A 21870-nucleotide genomic window follows, 5' to 3' on the forward strand; every position below is an offset into this window, starting at 1 on the left:
TCCTTTTTAATCTTCTCGTGAGGTCATCAGTTACAAGTAGTTTGGCTGCTTCATCATTGATGTGCTGCTGAAGTCTCTCTTTATGTTTATTTGCGATTTTTTTTATGATATGCGTAATGGTGTCTATATTAAGATCCTTATGTAGATTGCAATTACGAATGTACCACGGCACTCTAACGATGTCGCGTAATACTTTATTTTGGAATCGTTGAATGATGCTATTGTTGCTTTCACTGGTGCAGCCCCAGAGCTGTATGCCATATGACCACACTGGCTTCAATATTTGGTTGTATAAAAGTATTTTGTTATAGATAGAGAGTTTAGAATATCGGCCTAACAGCCAATACATTTTTTTGTATTTAAGAATTAACTCCTCGTGTTTTTTCTTGACGTGTGCTTTCCATCTCAGCTTAGCATCTAAGGTCATTCCTAGATATTTTGCCGTATTTGCATGCTGTATTGCCGTATTATTGATAAATATTGGTTTATAATTTATATTTTTATTAGTGAAGTCAACATGCACAGACTTGGTTTCGTTTAACTTGACACGCCATTTTTTGGTCCAATTTTAAATTGCATTTACTGATGCTTGTAACTTCTGAATTGCTTCTAAGTGTTTTTCATCAGTTGCTAATACTGCAGTATCATCGGCAAATGTTGCAGTTGTTGTATTGCTGCATGTGGGTATATCGTTAGTATACAAGAGATACAAAACTGGCCCGAGTACACTGCCTTGCGGGACACCTGCATTAATATCTTTCAGTTCTGAATAGACATCTGCTTGCTTTATTCTAAAGTATCTGCTCGTTAAGTAGGATTTTAAAATGTTTGAGTACTGGATTGGTAGAACTGCTTGAAGTTTATGGATTAGTCCCTCATGCCATACTTTATCAAAAGCTTGCGATACATCCAGGAATACCGCAGAACAGATTTGTTTTTCTTCCAGTGATTTTTCCATTACATGAGTAATGCGGTGCACTTGATCAATCGTTGAGTGCTCATTTCGAAAACCAAATTGATGGTTTGGTACAAGGAATTTTGCATCTAACAATGGTTTTAATCTTTTTAGCAAGATTTTTTCAAAAAGCTTAGATAAAATTGGTAACAACGATATTGGTCGGTATGATGTCACATCGTGTGGTGGCTTTCCTGGTTTTGGAAGCATAATAACTTCCGTTATTTTCCATTGTTGCGGTACATATTCTAAACGAAATGCAGCTTAATCAAATGTGTCAATTTGACAATAGCATTATTGGGCAATTCTTTTAATATTTTCCGTGTTATAAGGTCATAACCGGGTGCTTTTTTGCTATCTATTTTATTTTTAATAGTGTCCTTTACCTCCATAAAGGAAGTCAAGGAGATTTTATCGATTTTTTGTCGAATAGGATGAGGTATATTTTCTAACTCATCTCCTTCATTAGGATGAAAAATGTTTTGAAGATATTCGGCAAATCTCTCAGCTTTTTGTTCGTTAGATTTGGCCCAGCTGCCATCATAATTTTTTATTGGTGGGGAATAGGCCTTTTCAAGGGTTTAGTTGCCTTCCAAAGTGAATAGTCCGTACGTTTATCGCTCATTAAATTTTGTAGAGCATCTCTAATGGAGTCATTTTTAAGTTGTTTCATTTCTTCTTTTAGTTGTGTAGTGAATCTATTGAGTTTGGCTTTGTCTTGTGGTGCTCTGGTTTGTTGCCATTTTCTTCTCAATCTACGTTTATTTTTTATTAGCATTAAAATCTCACTCGGATAACTATTTCCTTTAAGTCTTCTTTTTATTTCCGGTGTGCATTACCAGGCCGCTTGTTGGGTAATTTTGATATATTTTTCGATTTCTTCGTCTAATTTCTTTCTCGATTTTATGGAAGCATTCAGATTTATATTTTCCTTGAGAATTAACTTAAAACTTTGCCAGTCGGTTTTTTGATTCACGAGTGTTGGTTTGTTTATTTTTGATATTAAGTATTCCCTTAAAGTGAATACAATTGGTAATTGATCACAGTTTAAATCAGCGCTTTCTTCTACTTGTAGATAGTTGGAAGTGATATTTTTTACCATGAAAAAGTCTATTAAGTCTGGAACTTTGTTTTGATCTGAGGGCCAGTATGTTGGACTCCCTGATGAAAAAGTTTCGCAATTATACTGGTTTATTGCACATAGTAACTCCTTTCCTTTCGTTGTTGTCAATTTGGATCCCCAATGCGTGTGCTTTGCGTTGAAGTCGCCACCTATAATAAAGCGATCACCAACATGTTTGAAGAATTCAATATAATCTTCTGTTTTAAATGTATACATTTTAATTAGTGTTGCCTGAACTTTTTCCGTTTGATATTTTGGTTCTACACTGTACTTTAACGTTTCGTTGATGATTATGGCACTACTAATATGGGAACTATGTCTGGATGAGCTACTGCGATGAGTGGACGGCAAATGACGTCGAAGTGCAAACCTCGTAGAAAATCTATCTATCTATTTATGACCGCAAATATTGACGTTCCTACTAAATACAAATTACACCTAATGTTTTGCGTCATCTGGTGGTGATATATACATTTATTGTGGGTGTGTAAATATAAATTAGAATTAACCATCACATTTGCATAGAGCCAAGTACAGAACAGTAGGTGCGCAGAAAATTCCCACACTCTTACTGGACCCACTGATATGCGTCAAGTTTGAATTAAAAGTTCTAATCGTTAAAACAACGTTTTTGTTTTTTTTGCTTAGATATAAGGGCAGATGTATGAATTTTGCTGCATAAAAAGTGGCGAAGAAAAATGTCCTGTTTGCATGCAAATTATGTGTCAAAGAAATCAAAGGAGAATGAAGGTAACGGAAACATCAGCGCAGGCGGTGGAAATCAAGACATTTGCTACTTCGTTTTTGTTGGCAACGTTTTCCTTCTTTTGTGGTGGTAAATCAATTGACTTTGGTTGGAGAAGTTTAAAAGCTGAATCATAAGCCAATACTAACTTCGTACTTTGGCCGCCACCCACACTCACACACTTTGTTGCGTTCAGCATTGATGCCAAGGTAAATATTTGCATATTTTAATTATTAACAGAACGCCAAGGAAAAAAGCAAAATATTCCGGACGTAGCTGGCATAGCTGGTGTAGCTGGCACTGCTAAATATGTACATACACACATGCTAATGCAACGCATACCACAATAATTCACACAAACAGTAAACACACACACACACACACACTTCAACTTCTAAGGTAGCTATGCAAAACGAGAGTGCTATGATTTTCAGCTGGAGACGTTACGAGGAAACCAGCGCTGCTGCAAAGTGTGTGCAACTTTCTTAAAGTTTCGGCATCGTCTCATTTCATTTCTATCTATATTACGCACACATACACTCATACACGCCAGCTGACTCTGACTCTGACGCTGACTCTTTTCAATGTCTCAATAGCTGGCACAAGGGGCACATATACCTGTGTATGTATGTGTGAGTATATATGTATGTGTACAGCTAAGGTTGCTGGCATTGATTGCATTTGTGTTCGAGTTGGCTGACTGCTTGCTTGCACATAATCGGGCGATGTCGTGGAGCAATGTCCCTTTGCCTTTCTAAGGACCTTCCATCGCTGACGTTTAACCAATTTCTTCGTAGCATTTGCTCGCACTAGCAGGATAAAGTCTGCTATTCTCCTTGCCAGTTAGTTCAGTTGTGTGTGCTTGTGTTGCTTTTATATTTAATTTTCCATCGTTTGGATATTTTTACTTTATTTATTTGAATTCCTCACATTCATGCGAGTATTAGGTGCATGCCGCATTAGAGCTATCCATTGTATGGCTTATACAACTGTAGCATCAGCTCCTTCGCTAACTTCGCTAATGCCCACGATTGTGGGGTATCTAAGTGTTTCTTTTCTTACATAAGTTTGTATAACTGTACATATGTTGCCGCCATCTGCTGCATGTTGCAGTGGTTGCTTATTATTTTATATCTCTTTAACCCCCTCACTGCCACACCTGATCTGGCGTACGTCCTTCGGATTGTCAGCTGCTAGAATGTTTGCCAAGCCACGCAGTAATACTTACGTATGTATTTATATACATTGGAAGTACTCGCCCACACATTTTCATCCGTATGTTTGCTTCAAGTCTTAAGGTCTCGCCCTTTTCTTGTCTTAAAAGTTTTAAATAAAATATGTCAGTCTAAAAGTGTAAACATAAATGTATAAAATATTAGCTTGTCTAGAAAAGTATGTAGCAAATTGTGGACACACGGCTTGAAATCCGAATAGATAGATAGATTGAGAAAGTAACTAAGTAACTGGCGGTGTCCTACAGGGCTCGGTGCTTGGCCGAACACTTTGGAGTGCTATGTATGACGGTATCCTCAAGCTTGAGCTTCCTGAAGATGCTACCCTCATTGGATACGCAGATGACATTGCGTTGGTGGTAGTGGGAAAGCATCTGGACGTGTTGCAAGCGTTTTGCAACGATGCAATTGTAAAAATTAGAAGATGGCTTAAAAATGTGAAGTTGCAGCTCAAAAAACTGAAATCGTACTACTGACAACACGACGGGTACGTGAAGAGTTAGTGATTACGGTAGCTGACCATGACATAAGGTCGCAGCCATATATCAAATATCTGGGAGTACTCATTGACTCGAAAATTACCTTTAAGCATCATTTAGAGTCAGTCAGTGAAAAGGCCGTAAGAATAAATAACGCGTTGACTAGACTAATGCGTAATATTGGTAGCCCTCGCGTAAGTATACGGAGACTCCTGTTAACAGTCACAAGCTCAGTGATTCTGTACGCAGCGCCAATCTGGGCAAACACAAAGCTATCGTACCTCTAACACATACGAGCCACATACAGACTTGGCGCCCTGCGAGTAGCCAGTGCCTATCGCACTGTCTCAGATGACGCAATCCATGTGATAACGGGAATGGTGCCTATCGACCTTCTCGCGGTTGAGATATACAGGTTACATAATACCATTGGGCAGAAACCGTCGAACGTGGCTGAAAAAGATGAAAGGCTGCGAACAATTGAAGAATGGCAGATACGATGGGAGCAATCCGAGGAAGGTAGGTGGACCTTTAAACCGATTCCAAACATTGCGAGGTGGATTGAGCAAAAACACGGAGAAATTGATTTTTGTATCACACAATTGCTGACTGGACACGGTTGCTTTAAAGCATACCTACACAGGTTCCATGTTGAGAACGACCCGTACTGCCCGCAGTGCCCCGAAGAACAAAAAACGGCGAGGCATATCTTGTTCCATTGACCGCGGTTCATTAATGAGCGAAATATGCTTGAGGGAGCGTTTGGCGAAAACATAAGTGAGACAAATCGTATCCCACATATGTGCGAAAACGAAGAAAACTGGATAATTATATGTGTAGTGGTCGCAAATATCATTAAGAACCTTTAATACGCGGATTGAGCTTTCTGAAGATGCTAGGTCCCTAGAAAGAGCTCCTTAACACAATGTACAGAACAGAATGACAATAACAGACGATTGAGTAATAATATACTCACAACGGCCTCCTGACGTACTACTTAACGGTGAAGTTCCAGAAGGACATACCGTAGGACATGAGGGGGGGTTTAGTTGGGTCAAAGTCCCACACCACGGCTTCGGCCAATGGCTTTTGATGCTTCCCCTCCTCCACAAAAAAAAAAAGATAGATTGAGCCATTCACTTCGACCTCATGGTCTTTTGTGCCCTCTACTCATCGCAGTACCTCAGTACCAAGTCCAGTGTCCATATTAAAGTTAAGATAGAGCTGGATTGGGCTGAGCACAAATGCTCTTCTTCTCGCTGCGATGGACCCGAGATGTCTCAACCTTCTCCGCGTTATACCGCCACATTCAAGGAGAAGGTGTATTGGAGTCTGCGGAGACTAGTCGCAGAAACAACAGAGTCACTGGACCATATCCCTATTCGGCGCAGATGACTGCGCAACCTGGCTATTACAGGGAATGCCCATGAGTATTCTCAGGAGGGAGGTTACGAGTTTCCTAAACCTCTTTTGATTGTACCCAAGAATCCTTATTGGATACAAGAGAGAACATTTTTGAACGCGTCATATGTGATTGCCGGCAGGAGAATTTAGAGAGCCCCAACGAGCTCTCTAGTATGCAGTTTATTTTCTGCCGAGCAAGGTCAACTGTGGATGCTATCCGAACAGTCACAAACATTGCCCGGAAAGCTATCAGCGCGGGAAGCACCTTCATGAAGTATGGCGCAGGCATCACCTAGGATGTAAAAATATGCTTTGAATGCGATAAAATATCCCAACATACCAGGGATCTTGAAACACTTCAAGAAGCCGTGCTATCTTTTGCGCTTCATCAGAAGCAATCGTATTTTACGGTTCGATACCGGGAATGGGCCAATGGAGTAAGATGTAATGGTGGGGTTCCGCAAGCATCGGTTCTGGGGCCAACACTTCAACTTCCAGTTAAGGCAGAGATCGTAGGATATGCTGATGAGATTGTGATGGTAGTTGTAGCCAAATGGCTAGATCATCTGGAGACAAAATGTAACGATGCAGTAGCGATGGCTCTGTAATGGGGGCCTTGAGCTGGTAGCTCTGAAAACGGAGGCGTTGATGGTAAGTGTGTGGAAGCCAAAAAGGTTTCTGAGGATTACGGCTGGTCGGCCCGAAATATTTTCACAGAAAGCGATTAAATATGTCGGAGCATCATCTGGCATCAGTTAATTGCGGCTGTCAATGGCGCACTTGTCAGAGTCCTGCCTAATATAGGTGGTCCACAAGGAGAAAAGAGACGACTCCTACCAATACGCAGCGTCGATATGGGCTCAGGCTAAATATAACGATATGCGTGAGGTGGTCCGTAGCCACGGACGTGCTGCATGTGCTACTAGAATGGTATCAGACGACGAAATATGCGTTGTTGCCAGAAAGATACCAGTTGACATCCACCCGATAGAGCAGACAAAGCTGCAGAAAGAACGCGTTTGATGGTCAATGGCAAAGATGGGATAAGTCAACCAAAGCCCGGTGAACATACAAATGAATACCAATTCGTGAACGGCGGCTGAGTAGGATGCATGGCGATATTGACTACTACCTATCTTTGATACTCACTGGCACGGCTACTTTTTGGAATACCTACATCGTTTCCAGCTGGCTGACAGCCTTTTTGGCCCCAATTGAGAACGCATGATACGTGGCCTTTCACAGCAAACGCTTCAGTGCAGAATGAGCACTGCTGGAGAAGGCATCCGCCGTCTCACACAATACCTCTTGTGGATATGTGCTCGTACATCCCTAAATGGGACGTCGTAAAAACGTTCGGGGATACAGTCGTAGCTAAGGATAACAGGAGTTGCATCTCCAGCAGCAACAACAACGGCAGAAGCAGTAGATTTAATTTAGCTTAGCAATTAAACGGGTGACAAGGCCAATCAGATTAGTTTTATTGAAGTTTTGTAACCACCTTTCCTAGCAGCTCGGCAGGGGAGATGAATTGTTTTAGAAAAACCGACGATAGCCACAAACGAATGAGTCAAATACTCACTACAGTATCAAAGAAAAGTCAAGACAATACTTTGAAAGTATCGGACTAGTGCACATTTTCCGATGTTTCTTTTTCACCACAACCGCTTCTGAACGCAGTGGGAGGAGTGGATACCATCGATGGTGTAAAGCCTACATAAGCCCAAAAAAGAGGAGCCTGGACGCAAGAACCTGTTGTGCCAATAGATATACGCACGGTTCTACCTCGAAGAAATGCTAACGCAGTTCCAGGATGGAAATCAGCCGAGGCCGAGGGATGTTATAATGTTATTGGGAGCAATCCCCACATGTCATTGTGTCGTGGGGCGCTCGATGGATCTTCGACCACTGTTGGTCGTCATACTATAATCCATATCCCCTACTTTCTATTTCCACTTATTTGGTTCTTTTCCTTCTGATTTATTTTTTTTTGTGGGTGAGGAGGGTTCAAAATGCGTTCGCCCATACAGCGACCGTCGTCAACTGCGTCGAATGGTGTAGTCACTAAAACAATGCCTCCTCCTCTTCTGGGGAGAATCCCTGCCGTAAACTACCTTGAATTACTTCGGGAAGGCCCAGAGCGGTGTCCATTAAATGTAGCAACACTATTCACCCATGTCTGGGTCCTCCATATTTGTAGCCCGCTTCATGCTATAGGCTTGTGTTCTAACGTCTCTGTGCCGTCATACCAGTGGTATGTGTGACATTCTCTCAGCTTCCTCTCAAATGGGCGTATGGATGTTATACGCTATCCACGTTTCTTTTGCATCTGCAGCAAAGAAGATATTGCGGTAATATTATATCGTTTTATGCCGTCGTGAGCACATAACTCAACCGTCTGTGATTTGTCGTCAGTTCGTAGACAGTCCACCTCCTATCGAGGGTTGATTTGTTTCACTTTGCGTTTTACGCTGCCGTTGCAGGTGCATAATTATCCTCTTTGCAAAACCGTTAACTGCGTTCCAACAGTCATGTGATGCACACATGTTATTGATTAAGCTGTCTGGGCTCAGCTGTTCACCCAAGACTAACTCAAGCGTTCGCCGTTCTTCGTTGAAACGATTGCAGTAGAAGAACACGTGCTCCGCGCTTTCTATTGCATTGTTGTAGCTTGTACAGAACGAAGTGTCCTCCATGTGAAAACGATGGGGGTACTCCAAGAAACGTCCGTAACCGCTCAATATTTGGGTTAAATAGTGGTCTACGTCTCCGTGCCTTCTGGTCACCCATTGGCTATTTTTGGGGATATATAGGTCCAACGGCCGCTAGTGGACGAGTTCCATCTGCTTTGCGATTTTTCTAACGAATGCAGACGTTCTGCAGCTTTCGCTTCAGTTGCCGGCTTTACTCCTTGTCTGTCATGCCCCATTTCCTGCACAAGTATCATATATCTATTGGGAGCTTTCCAGCGATGACGCAAATCGCGTCGTCTAAAAAGATCCTGTATGCGCACGCGACTCTTAGCACTCGGTGAACTTGATCTACGGGTCTAACATTCGATGGCTTAGCTCCTGCCCATATAGGAGCAGCATATAAAAGGACTGAATCCACCAACCTTGCCAGGAGGTTCCTTCTGCCGCCTTGCGGTCCGCCTATGTGTGGAAGAATTCGTTGACTGCTGCTGCTTTGGAACCCACAGTTGCTAATTGTTGCTTAAAGCAGAGCCGTACATTAATCATTACGCCTAAATACTTTATTGCCTCTTGCGACAGTATTTCCTCGCCATCTATCCGCAATTTCATTATCTCTTTTTTTCTTCACGCAGTTACGAGGACCGCTTCTGTTTTTTGTATGGCCAACTTCAGCCCTGCTGCAGAGAGCCATAGTAGGACTCTCGCTGCTGCATCATTACACTTCTCCTGCAGGTGGTCTAGCTTCTTGCCCGTGACCACGAGAGCGATTTCGTCGGCATAGCCTCCCAGAGTTGCTTTATCCGGCAATTTTAATCTGAGTACTCCGTCGGCCGCCGAATGGGTTGGTGCGTGACTACCATTCGGAATTCACAGAGAGAACGTAGGTTAGAATCTCGGTGAAACACCAAAATGAAAAAAGTTTTTTTTCTGATAGCGGTCGGCCCTCGGCAGGCAATGCCAACCCTCCGAGTGTATTGAAAAAGCTCCTCATAAAAAATATCTGCCGTTCGGAGTCGGCTAAAAACTGTAGGTCCCTCCATTTGTGGAACTACATCAAGACGCTCGCCACAAATAGGAGGTGAAGCTCGGCCAAACACCCAAATATACTCCGTTGTACGACATTCCACAGTGAGGGTCTAAAGACTGATCTCTGAGGGACGTCACCAGTGATTGTATACGTCTTTAAACCGTCATCCGTGTCATACTGCAAGATTGTATGCCTAAAGTAGCTTCGTATTATGCGTATTAGATATTCAGGGACTTGGAGATTTCTTAGAGACAACAAAATGTTTGACCACCTCGCCGAATTGAAGGCATTTTTGACGTCTAGCTGGATTATTGCACATAACTTCATGCGTTGTGTCCGCCGCTAATGGCGTCGCGCGCTATATTTGTCACCGTTCTTTATGCTACCCACCGCTTAAGCTGCAGTTACATAAACAAACCAGCAGTGGAGTGTATAAAGTTCAAAAATAAGGTTTCCATCACTCAAAATCATGGTTTTGCTTTTAGTAAGAAAGTGATTCAAAAACTAAATTGGATGATTAATTTTGTGCCACCTTGCTCTATATATAGGCGCGTACACCCTTTTTGGGTGTTTGGCCGAGCTCCTCCTCCTATTTGTGGTGTGCGTCTTGATGTTGTTCCACAAATGGAGGGACCTACAGTTTCAAGACGACTCCGAGCGGCAAATATTTTTATGAGGAGCTTTTTCATGGCAGAAATACACTTGGAGATTTGCCATTGCCTGCCAAGGGGCGACCGCTATTAGAAAACACTTTTTCATCATTTTGGTGTTTCACCGAGATTCGAACCTTGCTCTATACTACTTCTTAATCCACCCCCGTAGTTCGTTCTCCACTTACCTCATATCACCTGCTGTCCTTTAGAACCAAATATGCAGCACAATTATTTGACACAAATCGTTTGCGTTTTATTTCAATTATCGAAATGTTACAACTTCTTGCAATAAATAAATAAATAAATATTTTTTTTTGTTTTTAATAAATAAATAAATTATGGAATAAATAATCGATTGTTCGACAATAAATAAGTAAATAAATAGTGAGCAAAAAACAAATCTTTGTTCGCCTTTTGTTTTTGTTTTTGTTTTGAGTCCACTTTTAATTTCCCATCGAGTTATTTGTTATAAATATTCAGAAATATGTGGCAACGCTCGTCGCACTTTGTGGTTTCTGAAATACTTAAAGTTACTTGAAGGCGCCAAATTGGCCGTTCCGCAAATTGAATAAATAAATTAGTAGGTAGTTAAAATTATCAAAAACATTAATTTTCAACTAAATACTAAAATAAATAAATAAATTAAGTATTTCGTTGTTAAAACGAATTTTTCAAATGGCATTTGTTCTTGGGCTGATTGACTGATACATATTTGTGGACTTTTGGCACAAGAACGTGGATGGACTTGGCACTTTCTAACTATTGGGTAGCACTAAACTCGTAAGTTTCAAGGCAATTTAACTTGCAGTGGTAACTATACACAGCTGTGGATATAGTAATCCCACTAAGTTGGAAAATAAATTGAAATAATTTATAAAAAATTGTTTCTGCAAGCTCAAAATGTATGCATCTAAGCGCCAGAACTGTAAAAGTCACACAAGTTATTTGACCAAAAGTCCACAGCTATGTTCCTACTAGTCATCTCCTTCCTCGTTTTTGCTACCGAGAGCTTTATTTTGCGTTATTTTGATTCTTTTTTTTTTGATTTTTTTGTATGCAAATAAATAAGTTAATAAATACGTAAATAAATAAATATGCTTAATCGCTAACGAGTGGCATCAAATGGTTCATTGTCTTCGTTTTGTATTTTTTGTTTATCAAAATTTAATAAATAAATAGTTAAATAAATAAATAAATTATTACACTTTTATGACAACTGGTTTGTTCGCTTAAACAATCTACAATAAATAAATAAATAATTATAAAAATATTTACTTAGTTTTGTTTTTTTTTGCTGAAATGGCAAACACATTGCTTCGTTTATAAAAAACGTCATTAAATAAATAAATAAATAAATAAATAAATATTTTCTGCTTTGTCTTTGACATTTACACTTTGCAGTTTCTCTAAAGCTATAATAAATGACCCACACCAAAAACATATCCATTTACAATTCGAATTCCCTAACAGCTAATAAATTATTGTCACATCAACGTGCATATAAATATTTTTATTTTTTATAAATAAATTACCAACTCCTTATTGCTGACAGAAGCTTTGCAGAAAATCGAGATGTTCATCAAAAATTTTTTTTACATTTTAATATTCATAAAATTTGTGTATCAAAAAATTTTCAAGGCAGCATTTCTTTCTTTCTTTTGGGTTTCAATTAACTTTGAAATTGCTATATCTACTATGTTTTCTGTAAAGCGCGCACTGCCTTTTAAAGGATTACATGTAGACCCATATTGAATATTTTTTCTTTACATTTTTCGCCTCAAAACTTAAAACTAAATTCTTTTGTTCATAGAACTTAAACTGATATATCATAGATATATGGCTTTCCAGTGTTACCGCTACACATAAACAGGTGCATACATTTGTAATATGAAACAGGCATGTGTTGGTGTGAGTGCTAACGAGCATATCTTGCAATAAAACTGACTGACATATGAATTGTCATCTAATCAATAGAGCCGATGCAGTTTGGTGATATTTTAGATTACTATTTTTAGCAAATTTTTGCGAGTATTTCGGAGAATTTTATCTATATTTTTATGTACAAGTTATTTCTGATTCTTTGCCAACTTAAAAACCTCCTTAAAGTACTTATATGCACACCTACATATGCACGCATGCATGTAAAAAGGCACTGATGATTAAAATTGCATACTCAAATTCGATTGATGCAGTCATTGGTTGGATTTAGTCTTTGCAAATGTTTCTGTATGTGTTTGATTTTTATATGAATTTATTGTTGTTTCATTCAGTCAGTCGTATATATTTTCTTGTGTTGTAGCAATGCGTTTGTCTCATTATCATATCTTGCTCTGTTACACTTACACTTACTTGATAAACGGTAATTTACATGACAATAAGTACAAAAATAAAAAAACCGTTATTTCGCTTGACTCTCATCGAGCGTTCGAAAAAAGAGTATTTACTCACTGGACATTTCAGAGATTCAAGAATTACAAAAACATTACAACTCAATTGTTAGGCTCCGAGCGCAATGCTGTTGCTACTGTGTAATACAACAACAACCATAATTGATCAAGAATTATACATAGAATACAAGATTGCGCTCATCAAGGAGGCATCATTTTTGTGTGACGTTACACTGGTATAGAAATGTGAAAAAACGAAAACGAATGAGAGAAGCGCACGAAATTACAGAAACAAAAAGAAAAAAAAACAAATCGCTGTGGTGCAATTGTAGAGAATTGGTGGTCTAGCAGTATGAGATGAGCGCAACTTTTGTATTCTATACATTGTGACCATCGATTTGTATTGGCTTATGAAGTATTTGTAGGCACTTTTTTCGTTATCAATAAATAAATAATTTAATTAATAAATAAGTTAATAAATAAATAAATAATTGGGCTCTCAACTTCTGCGCATGCTCGCAATATCTCTTCATAATAAATTTGTATGTATATATATGCATATGCAATAAATAAATAAATAAATAAATAAATAGCAATAAATTATCGATTACTCAATAATGCCATTCCGGTGGCTGTCATTTCGCTCCTTTTTCATCTTTATGTGTTCGCTCTCCAAATCTGCACTTCCATTCTCCATTTCAGCTAAACAGTCATCTCTCTGCTCAACTCACTTCTAATTCACAAATATGTGCTGCGGCTCACTTACAACTGATATGGATGACAGAATTGATAGACCAGACGCTGTGAGCGCTCCGTCTTCTTCATGATACCTTTCTTATAGTATTGTCTTATCGAACGCGACAATTTATCATAATTCATAGCAGGACGATTTTTACGCCCGCCCCATAATTTCGCCACTCGTACGGAATCTTCTATTTTGAATATGCCGCGATTACGATCAATCCAACGTATGGCAGTTCCATGCAGTTGTGGTTCGGCCAAGAGTTCCTTCAGGAATTGCCACAAATGTATGTGTGAGCCACCGCTGCGGCCAGAACGCTTAGTTTCTGTTGTTTTTGCAACAGCTAAGGCGCTCGTAGTGGGCAGCATTTCTTCGTCGTCTGAAAGAGTTTAGATGAAAATTTAGCATAAAAACGAACCAAATTTAACTTTTTACTCTTACCATCGCTGTCCGGTGCATTACTGTTGAAGTGATAGCGCCACACCTCCAGTTGGGCATATAAGTCGGATCCACCCTGCGAGACAAAAACAAAAAAAGTAAAGGGTTATAAATATTTCTTAGTGCACTTTTGTATTTTTTATTTAATTTAAGAAAAGGTGTTTTAATTCCTGTTAGTCAAGCTACATAGACACATACAGCTTTGTTGACAACAACAAATACGGAATAACCTCGCCTAACGGTCATCTCTATTAGCTGGACAACTCTCTTGAGCGGACATTTTGGTCTTTACCAAATCTTGTGTTACTCTCTTTTGAGTGCACACCTCTCTTGGATGGACAAAAGCTGACTGACCAAGAGAGGTTTTACTCTATCTGAATTTTTGTAGGTATTCATACCTCAAGAATCGCAGAAAATTACTTTTGAAATATAGACAACAAAGCGTTTATTAATGATTTGCCACTAAATTTACAATAAATTGAGCAACTACTAATCTCGGGATGCAGAGAGCAGTTCTCGTAGTATTTTTATGTGTAAGTTAAAAATGTGTACAATGCTTCGATTGAAACCTTCATTGCTTATGGGTGATCGCGACGAAAAATCGAGGACTGAAATTTTAGGGTCTGCCATTGTAATGTTCGGAGTTTTAACGGAGAAAGTTCTTCCAAAGAATGGACACGAAAAAACTAGTCGATTGTATTTGCCTGTTTCTTGTGTAAAACTAACTGTAAATAAAAAATGAGCAGAAATCTTCATAGTGTTTATCGTCATTATTAATTGGGCGTATTCTCTTTTTGTAACTTCTACGTATTCCTCAAAATGTATTCGTTTAAGTGTGAGCCTACGGAGAAAATTATGCGCAAAAAGCAAGAAGATGGTAATTTATTGCACACTTCCGTAGCAAAAACTTTAAATAGTCCGAAAAGTACGGCAACGAATGTGCGAAATAAGTTCAATGAAACCTTGTCGGTTGAACAAAGGGCTGAAAGTGGAAGAAAAAAGGATTTGTGTCGCAGTCTCAAGCCAAAGGAGTGGTGTCAGTATTTCGAAAAGATCCTTGCCTTTCACTTCGAGATGCTACAAAACAGATCTACAAGTCGAAATATTCCGTTCAAGAAGTGCGCAAAAGTGTAGGTTAACGATCTATAAGAAGATTTTTGCAGCCAATTGAAATGATAAACCTAATAAGAGGGCGAAAGCACGTGCGTAAAAATAATACAGTCTAGTCATCCATAAATATGGCTGTGTGGTTATAGACAAAGCAAATCTTAAGCAGATTCAGAGCAGTGAGTTTTATGCTGCAACGAAGAGAGCTCGTGTCCCTGGTGTCTTTCAGCTAAGAATGTTGCGTAAGTGCACTAAAAAATATTTGATTTGGCAAGCCATCTGCCAGTATGGTATGAAAAGCAAAACGTTCATTACCACGGTCACTATGAATCAGGAAATTTATAAGAAGGATTGTTTATAAAAACGTTGGCTGTCATTTATAAAGGAATAAATAGCCTCGGTTCTGCTCTGATCCGATCTAGCATCGTACTAATATACGTCTTGCCATGAACTGGCATGAAAATAAAGGGGGGAAATATTGTTCGAAAGAACCACAGTCCACCAAACAGTTGACAATTCAGACCAATTGAAAAATATTTTGCGCAATTGCTAAAAGAAAATTGCTAAAACTGAGAAAAGAGATAAAAAATTAACATCATTTTCAAATGAGTTGGCGGAGAGCGGTAGAGAGCGGCAGATACCGTAACAAAAACGAATGCCCATCGCCTAATGAAAGAAGTCAAATCTAAATTGCGCCATTTCGTTTATAACAAAGAGAATTGAACTAAGTTTTTTGTTTAGGTGTCGGATACCAAGCACAGAAAAAGTGGTCCCTCTAGCTTTTTAAATTTGAACTATCGACCGCTTCTTACTCATTTCAAAAAAAAAAAAAAATGAGACCGATGATAGCGCCAGTGCTCTATGAATGTTGCGCACAGATTTATTTTGGTACAAAGTTGGAAAATAATTGGAACTTTTGAAAATTTTTGAATTTTTACTAAGCAGCCAATAAGGAGATGCGATCCTATTAGACTATTTTCTAGTGGAGTGACAGTCCTTGGCCGGATATAAATCCGGGTCGTTTCGGTAACGTAGAATCGAATGTCGTGGAAGCGCTTGCACCTCTGTCTTCACTGACGGTTCCAAGATGGAATCGGGAGTCGGAGCGTGAGTTTTCTCTAAATCAGCCCATTTGCCTATCTCCTTTAAACTGCCGAATACTGCTAGTGATTTTCAAGCAGAAGTCTTTGCGATCCTGTGTTTAGGGAACGCGGGAGTGAGAGAGATATTAACATTTTCTCCGATAGTCAAGCCGCAATTAAGGCTCTGACGACGCCATGGTGCAGAATGAAACAAGGAAGCTCATGTAAGGAGGAGATCCAATCTTTTGGGTGTACAGGTAACATTTCTCTGATCTTTCTTTCAGAACATAGGAACATAGAGGGAAATGAAATTGCTGATGAGCTTGCCAGGAAGGTGACTGAATTGACCTCAGAGACCTCCTACCCGGTCATCAGCATCGCGCTGACAGTTGTTAAAGGGGAACTGCACAAATTATTTTTGATGAAAGCGCAGAAAAGATCAGGTTTCATTTCTTTATGTGGTATTTCGAAAACTCTTTGGACTCAGAAAATCCTTTGGACTCCACGCCATTTAATTTCCGAACTCGTAACTGTGCTTACCGATCACTGGACGATCGGCAAACATGCGGAAAAGCTAGGGTTACCATTTAACCCCCATTGCAGAAGCTGTGGGGACATTTTAGAGAAGAAGACTGTTGAGCACTTTCTCTGTGAATTTCCGGGTTTGACAGCTAAACGACTAAGGTCACTGGGTGCTCCTTTCTTCGACAGCTTGGGGCAGTGCGCCAACCTAAATCCAATTAATCTCCTCCATTATATCAACACCTCTGACTGGTTGAAGATATCTGCCCGTTGCAGGTCTCACAATGGTATCAAAACGGCGCTTCAGTGCTACTTGAGGAGTGCGAAACTGGGTCGTCAACCATTTTACCAACCTACCTACCTACCATTTGGGGAACAACATAGGAGGAGGAGGACCTCGACCAAAAATCTAGAAGTTTAGGCACCAAATATTTTTTATTTTGTTCTATTTATTTATAAAGTTTGCCCTATCCACGTTTTTGCCACCTATCCAGAATCTTTGAATATTACTGAGTTTGTGCGTCTTTGTTCTTTCTTCTTTATTGATTTTTGCTACAGATCGAATAATTTTTGCTTCTCTTCAAAGTTCTGCACTTTTAAAGGCCTATCTTTTAAATATTTAGGTATTGATTTAACTGCGTAAACTGTATTATTATTAAAAATAAAATATTTTTTGCTTCATAATTTTTTTTAATTACTTTTTTTTAAATCATACTAAGAAATACCTAAGACCAATTAATTTCATTAAACTGTTAAGCTTTTTTACCTAGTCGCTTCGCTATAGCTGCTAAGTCAGTTGCTGGTTTTTGTTTTGTGTCGAAATTCGGCCTTGCCGCGTCGAAAGCCAGCCGCAGCATTCATTTACATAAATTTCATTCGAGACTTAGTCACTCATTATTTATTTGGGGCCATCATTACAGTTTCTGTTTTTGTCTTTGATTTTCTAAAAATTATGTAAGCCCAAAAAAAAAAGTGTTTTAAAAGAAATGGTGTTATTATACAATACGACCACAACTGGATTTTAATTTAAATTTGGAATGCGATTGTCCATATACGAAGATGAAATTGAAAACTAAATAATTTCTGTGGATTTTTGACAAAGCAACATGAATTTAGTTTTATTTTTGATCAATAGGTGAGTATGAAAATCTTCAAAATTGAGCATGGAGAAAAGAGACTTCGATTCGCTAAAGAACATACATATAAATTGGCCTTTGACCAAAAGGCGCAACATTTTATAGTCGGACGAGTCGAAGATCGTCTTGTATGGTGGAAAGGGATCGCGCCAATATGTAAGACGACCACCTAACACCGAATACTAGCCAAAGTATACAACAAAAACAATAAAGCCAAAAGAAGCACCATCTAGAATTATGGCCTGGGCATGCTTCTTTTGGCTAGGCGTGGAACCCATTCATTGGGTTAAGGAAATGATGACTAGCGCTTCATATGTTGATATAGTCAAAAACATCATGCTGCCATATCCCAGAGACGAAATGCCGCTTGTTTGGACGTTCCAGCAAGACAACAACCCCAAACACACGTGCAAAGTTGCTAAAAGATGGTTTGAGGAGAGTTAGATCGACGTAATGGAATGGGCGCCACAGTCACCAGACATAAGTATATACATATGTATGGAAGCTTTTGACTACCTGCTGGAGAGATGTTTCATGCTCGAACTCTGGACCAACTTAATTTCAATTTTCTTTAGAGTATAAAGGCGCGTTGTGATCTGGGCTAAAAGAAGCTGCCGACTAATCGATAAAAAATCTCTCTTGATCCAAATATTTATAATACAGCCTTGCTCGTCCTTGACGTTAATGTCGCAATAAACGATTTCAAAACGAAATTTTGTAGTTATGGCGAGTCTCTTAGGCCAGTTCATAAATTCATATTCGAAAAAATTTTAAATAAAGGCAGATTTAATAAAAGTTGCGTGGTCTTTTAAGTAGCGTCCTTGCATCTTTTTTTTCATTTTGTTTGTTTATATGAAATTTTTCTTAATTTTTTTCCACATCCACATACATTTCTGTTTCGATTTCGTTAACTTTTTTCCTTTTACCCAAATCAAAGTGCGAATTGGAATTAAAAAAAAATAAGTAACGCCATCTCTAATAATAACAACAACAACTACATAACTACAAGAAATGTAACGCAAAACACGACGCCGGCGTAGCCGTTCAGTTGAGCTGCACTGATGGAATATTTTCATTTGCAACTGACACGGTAACCAACAACAGTCTGAAACTGCAACAGCAAATGCAGACACAATAAACAATAACAATAATAACAACAACAAACCAAAAACCCAAACCAAAACCATTAGCATTGTGATATTTATAGACAAGAGTACGTCGGCTGGCCGACCAACTGCGCCGAATTGAGTGAGCGGCGGTGAGTGATGGGCAGGAGAGTAGAGGATGTAAGAGAGGCAATAAATTGGCCCAACAGCATGGATTGGCGCACAAGCAGCTAAACTTCCAAAAGACACGCAATACAATGCAGTACGGGATAGTTAAAGCAAAAACAAAAATCAAAAAACAACAACATAGTATAACTACAACAAACACATCGACAAAATCGGCTCACTTTCACCTTGCAATGTCGTTGCTGGTCGTTGGCTCAGTTACTTTATTTCCACATCGTCATGCGAGATCTTTTGTTGTTGCTGTTGTTGTTGTTACTCTTGTAGATGTTGCTAGTGTCATTCATTGCATTGTTGTTGTTACTGTTGCCATTCGACAACTAGCCATGCAGCCGTTTCTGTTGCTGCATTGAATTATTGTTGTTGATAGCTTCTCGTGTTATGCACATCGCATAAGCTTTGGTAAATTATCACAATTCGGCGCATAATAATTTTCCAGCTGGTTCGTAGCAGCAAAGCAACAAAGTAACAAAGTAACAGCAATGAACGGCCTTTGTGCTGCCAACACTTCTGGCCAAACTACCGTCCCGCGCCATAAAATGATGCCGCCATCCCCAACATTCGGGGCACGGGTAGCAGGGAGGTCCACTATAGCGGCAGCTACAATTTCACTAAACAACCTTCACACTCGCATTCTTTTTCACCTTCGTCCATGACCACGGTTACTGATTTTTTCGTTTCGCTTTTTCATCGATTACATTTCTTCTTGCCGCTCCGTGCGCGCATGCTTTCGTTTGGCTGACTGGCTTTGACGTGATCGCGGTCAATCTGTCGTTGTCTGCGGAGCTACCGTGCGATGTACTCTTCCTCTTTTCCACTGCCAAATCATTATCGTTGGGTTGTTGCTATTGTAGTTGTCGTTCTTGTTACGATTGTTTTGATTGTTGTGAGAGGTGGTTTTGGCATTTTGGTGCCTTTGCCGGTTTTGTCTGTTTGTTTCTGTTTTTGTTGCTTCTCATATTTTGTTAGCATTTTTTGCAGCAAAGTCTTTAGTTTTTTTTTATATTTAACTTTGTTGCGTATGGTTAATGACAGTGTTGCTTTGTTGTATGTAAAAAAGTTTTTAATTTATTTTAAGGCGTAATAAATTTTATTTTGATCAAATTCCAAAATACGTTTTTTTAACGATATTTGCCCAAGGAAGGGTGGGCAAAGCTGATGCCAAGACAAAGTAAGAGAACTACTCATCAGTAAAAAGAAACAAGAGCAGGGTTTTGTGCTTCTTGTAGTGGTATTTTGTTGCCAGCTCTTTAGCTTCCAGCGCCAATGCCTTTAGGCAATGGAAAATAGCGGAGCTGCCTGGTGCGATTGAGGCTCCCTATGCAGCTACCACAGTGTAGTCACACCTTAATTGCATCGTATTTGCTTCAAATAATTAAAGTCTAGAGCTCGGGTAATCCCAAAAGCGTCTCTTATTCAGCTTACTACACCAAACGCTGTTGAGTTGGTAGTACATAAAAGAGAGACTGCCTGAATTCAATAGATAGAAAAGTAAGGCGGCACACAGATTTACAGATTTGCCAAAGAATCTGGAAAATTTTCACACGACTAACTATCTTTATCTCTGTCTCTATTCTTTTCTATCTCTTTCTCTGATACTTTTCTCCTTCCCTCCTTGTCTATCTACCCACTTTCAACAGCAATGGGCTTTTTAGCCTGACCCCCATTTTATGGTCAGTTTAATCGACCCACTGAAGCGGCTAGTCGAGCTATTGTGACTAAATTTAAAACCAAATTTACATTATTGGACATCGAACCACCAACATGCTTACGTAGAGTACGAACTGAAGAAAATATCGCAGCTGCATCGGCCAGTGTTAATGATGACCATCAATTATCGCTTCGTCGCCGTTCGCAGCAATTGGGCCTCTGTTACTCAACAACGTGGAAAAATTTCCGAAAAGATTTAGGTGTGAAGCCTTTCAAAATACAGCTGGTGCAAGAATTGAAGCCGAACGACCTACCGCAACGCTGAATTTTTGGTGAATGGGCTCTTGGAAAGTTGGCCGAAGATCCACTTTTTTATCGAAAAATTGTGTTCAGCGACGAAGCTCATTTTTGGATCAATGGGTAAGTAAATAAGCAGAAATGTCGATTTTGGAGTGAAGATCAGCCGGAAGAATTGCAAGAGCTACCCATGTATCCAGAAAAGGTCACAGTTTGGTGCGGTTTATCGGCTGGAGGTATCATCGGACCGTACTTCTTCAAAGATGCTGCGAATCGTAACGTAACTGTGAATGGTGAACGCTACCGTGAAGTGATATCCAACTTTCTTTTGCCCAAAATGCAAGAGCTTGACTTGCATGACATGTGGTTTCAGCAAGACGGTGCCACATGCCACACAGCACGCGTAACAGTGGACTTGTTGAGCGGCGAGTTCGGTGAACATTTTATTTCACGTTCGGGACCTGTCAATTGGCCACCCAGATTGTGCGATATAACGCCTTTAGTTTATGTTTTGGGGGACTATGTTAAAGCTCATGTCTATTCAGACAAGCCTGCTTCAATTAACGCATTGGAAAATGACATTAAAGCATTTATAAGCGAGATACCGGCCGAAACATTGGAAAGAGTGAGAGTCCAAAACTGGACTAAGCGGATGGACCATTTGAAGCGCAGTCGCGGTCAACATTTACATGAAATAATCTTCAAACATTAAATTATATGGACTGTACTATCGATTAAAATAAAAATTGCATGCATTTTTCTGAATTTTACGTGTGTTTTTTTTGAAAAACTTTCCTAAAGCTCTTAAAAATTCACCCTTTATATAAAAGTAGGTGCACCAATATAATGACCTGAGGCTTCAGTAAAAGCTTAAAAATGTACTTCATTTGCAATCCATAGGCAAATCAA

At 39.4% G+C, this 21870-nt stretch overlaps 1 protein-coding gene across 3 annotated transcripts in view; it reads right to left on the reverse strand.

Annotated features, from left to right (window-relative positions):
- Positions 1 to 10539: 10539 nt before the first annotated feature.
- LOC128855366 (DNA-binding protein D-ETS-4) overlaps positions 10540 to 21870 on the reverse strand; it is a 71298-nt gene continuing 59967 nt past the window's right edge. For all 3 annotated transcript variants that reach the window (XM_054090219.1, XM_054090221.1, XM_054090220.1), the window contains exons 4-5: positions 13882 to 13954; positions 10540 to 13819 (exon numbers count right to left, since the gene is read on the reverse strand). In XM_054090219.1, coding sequence (XP_053946194.1) covers positions 13461 to 13819; positions 13882 to 13954 — 432 coding nt within the window. In that variant the 3' untranslated portion in view covers positions 10540 to 13460. The remainder of the gene's footprint in view (positions 13820 to 13881; positions 13955 to 21870) is intronic.

Source organism: Anastrepha ludens, chromosome 2, assembly GCF_028408465.1.
Source record: "Anastrepha ludens isolate Willacy chromosome 2, idAnaLude1.1, whole genome shotgun sequence".
NCBI lineage: Eukaryota > Metazoa > Arthropoda > Insecta > Diptera > Tephritidae > Anastrepha > Anastrepha ludens.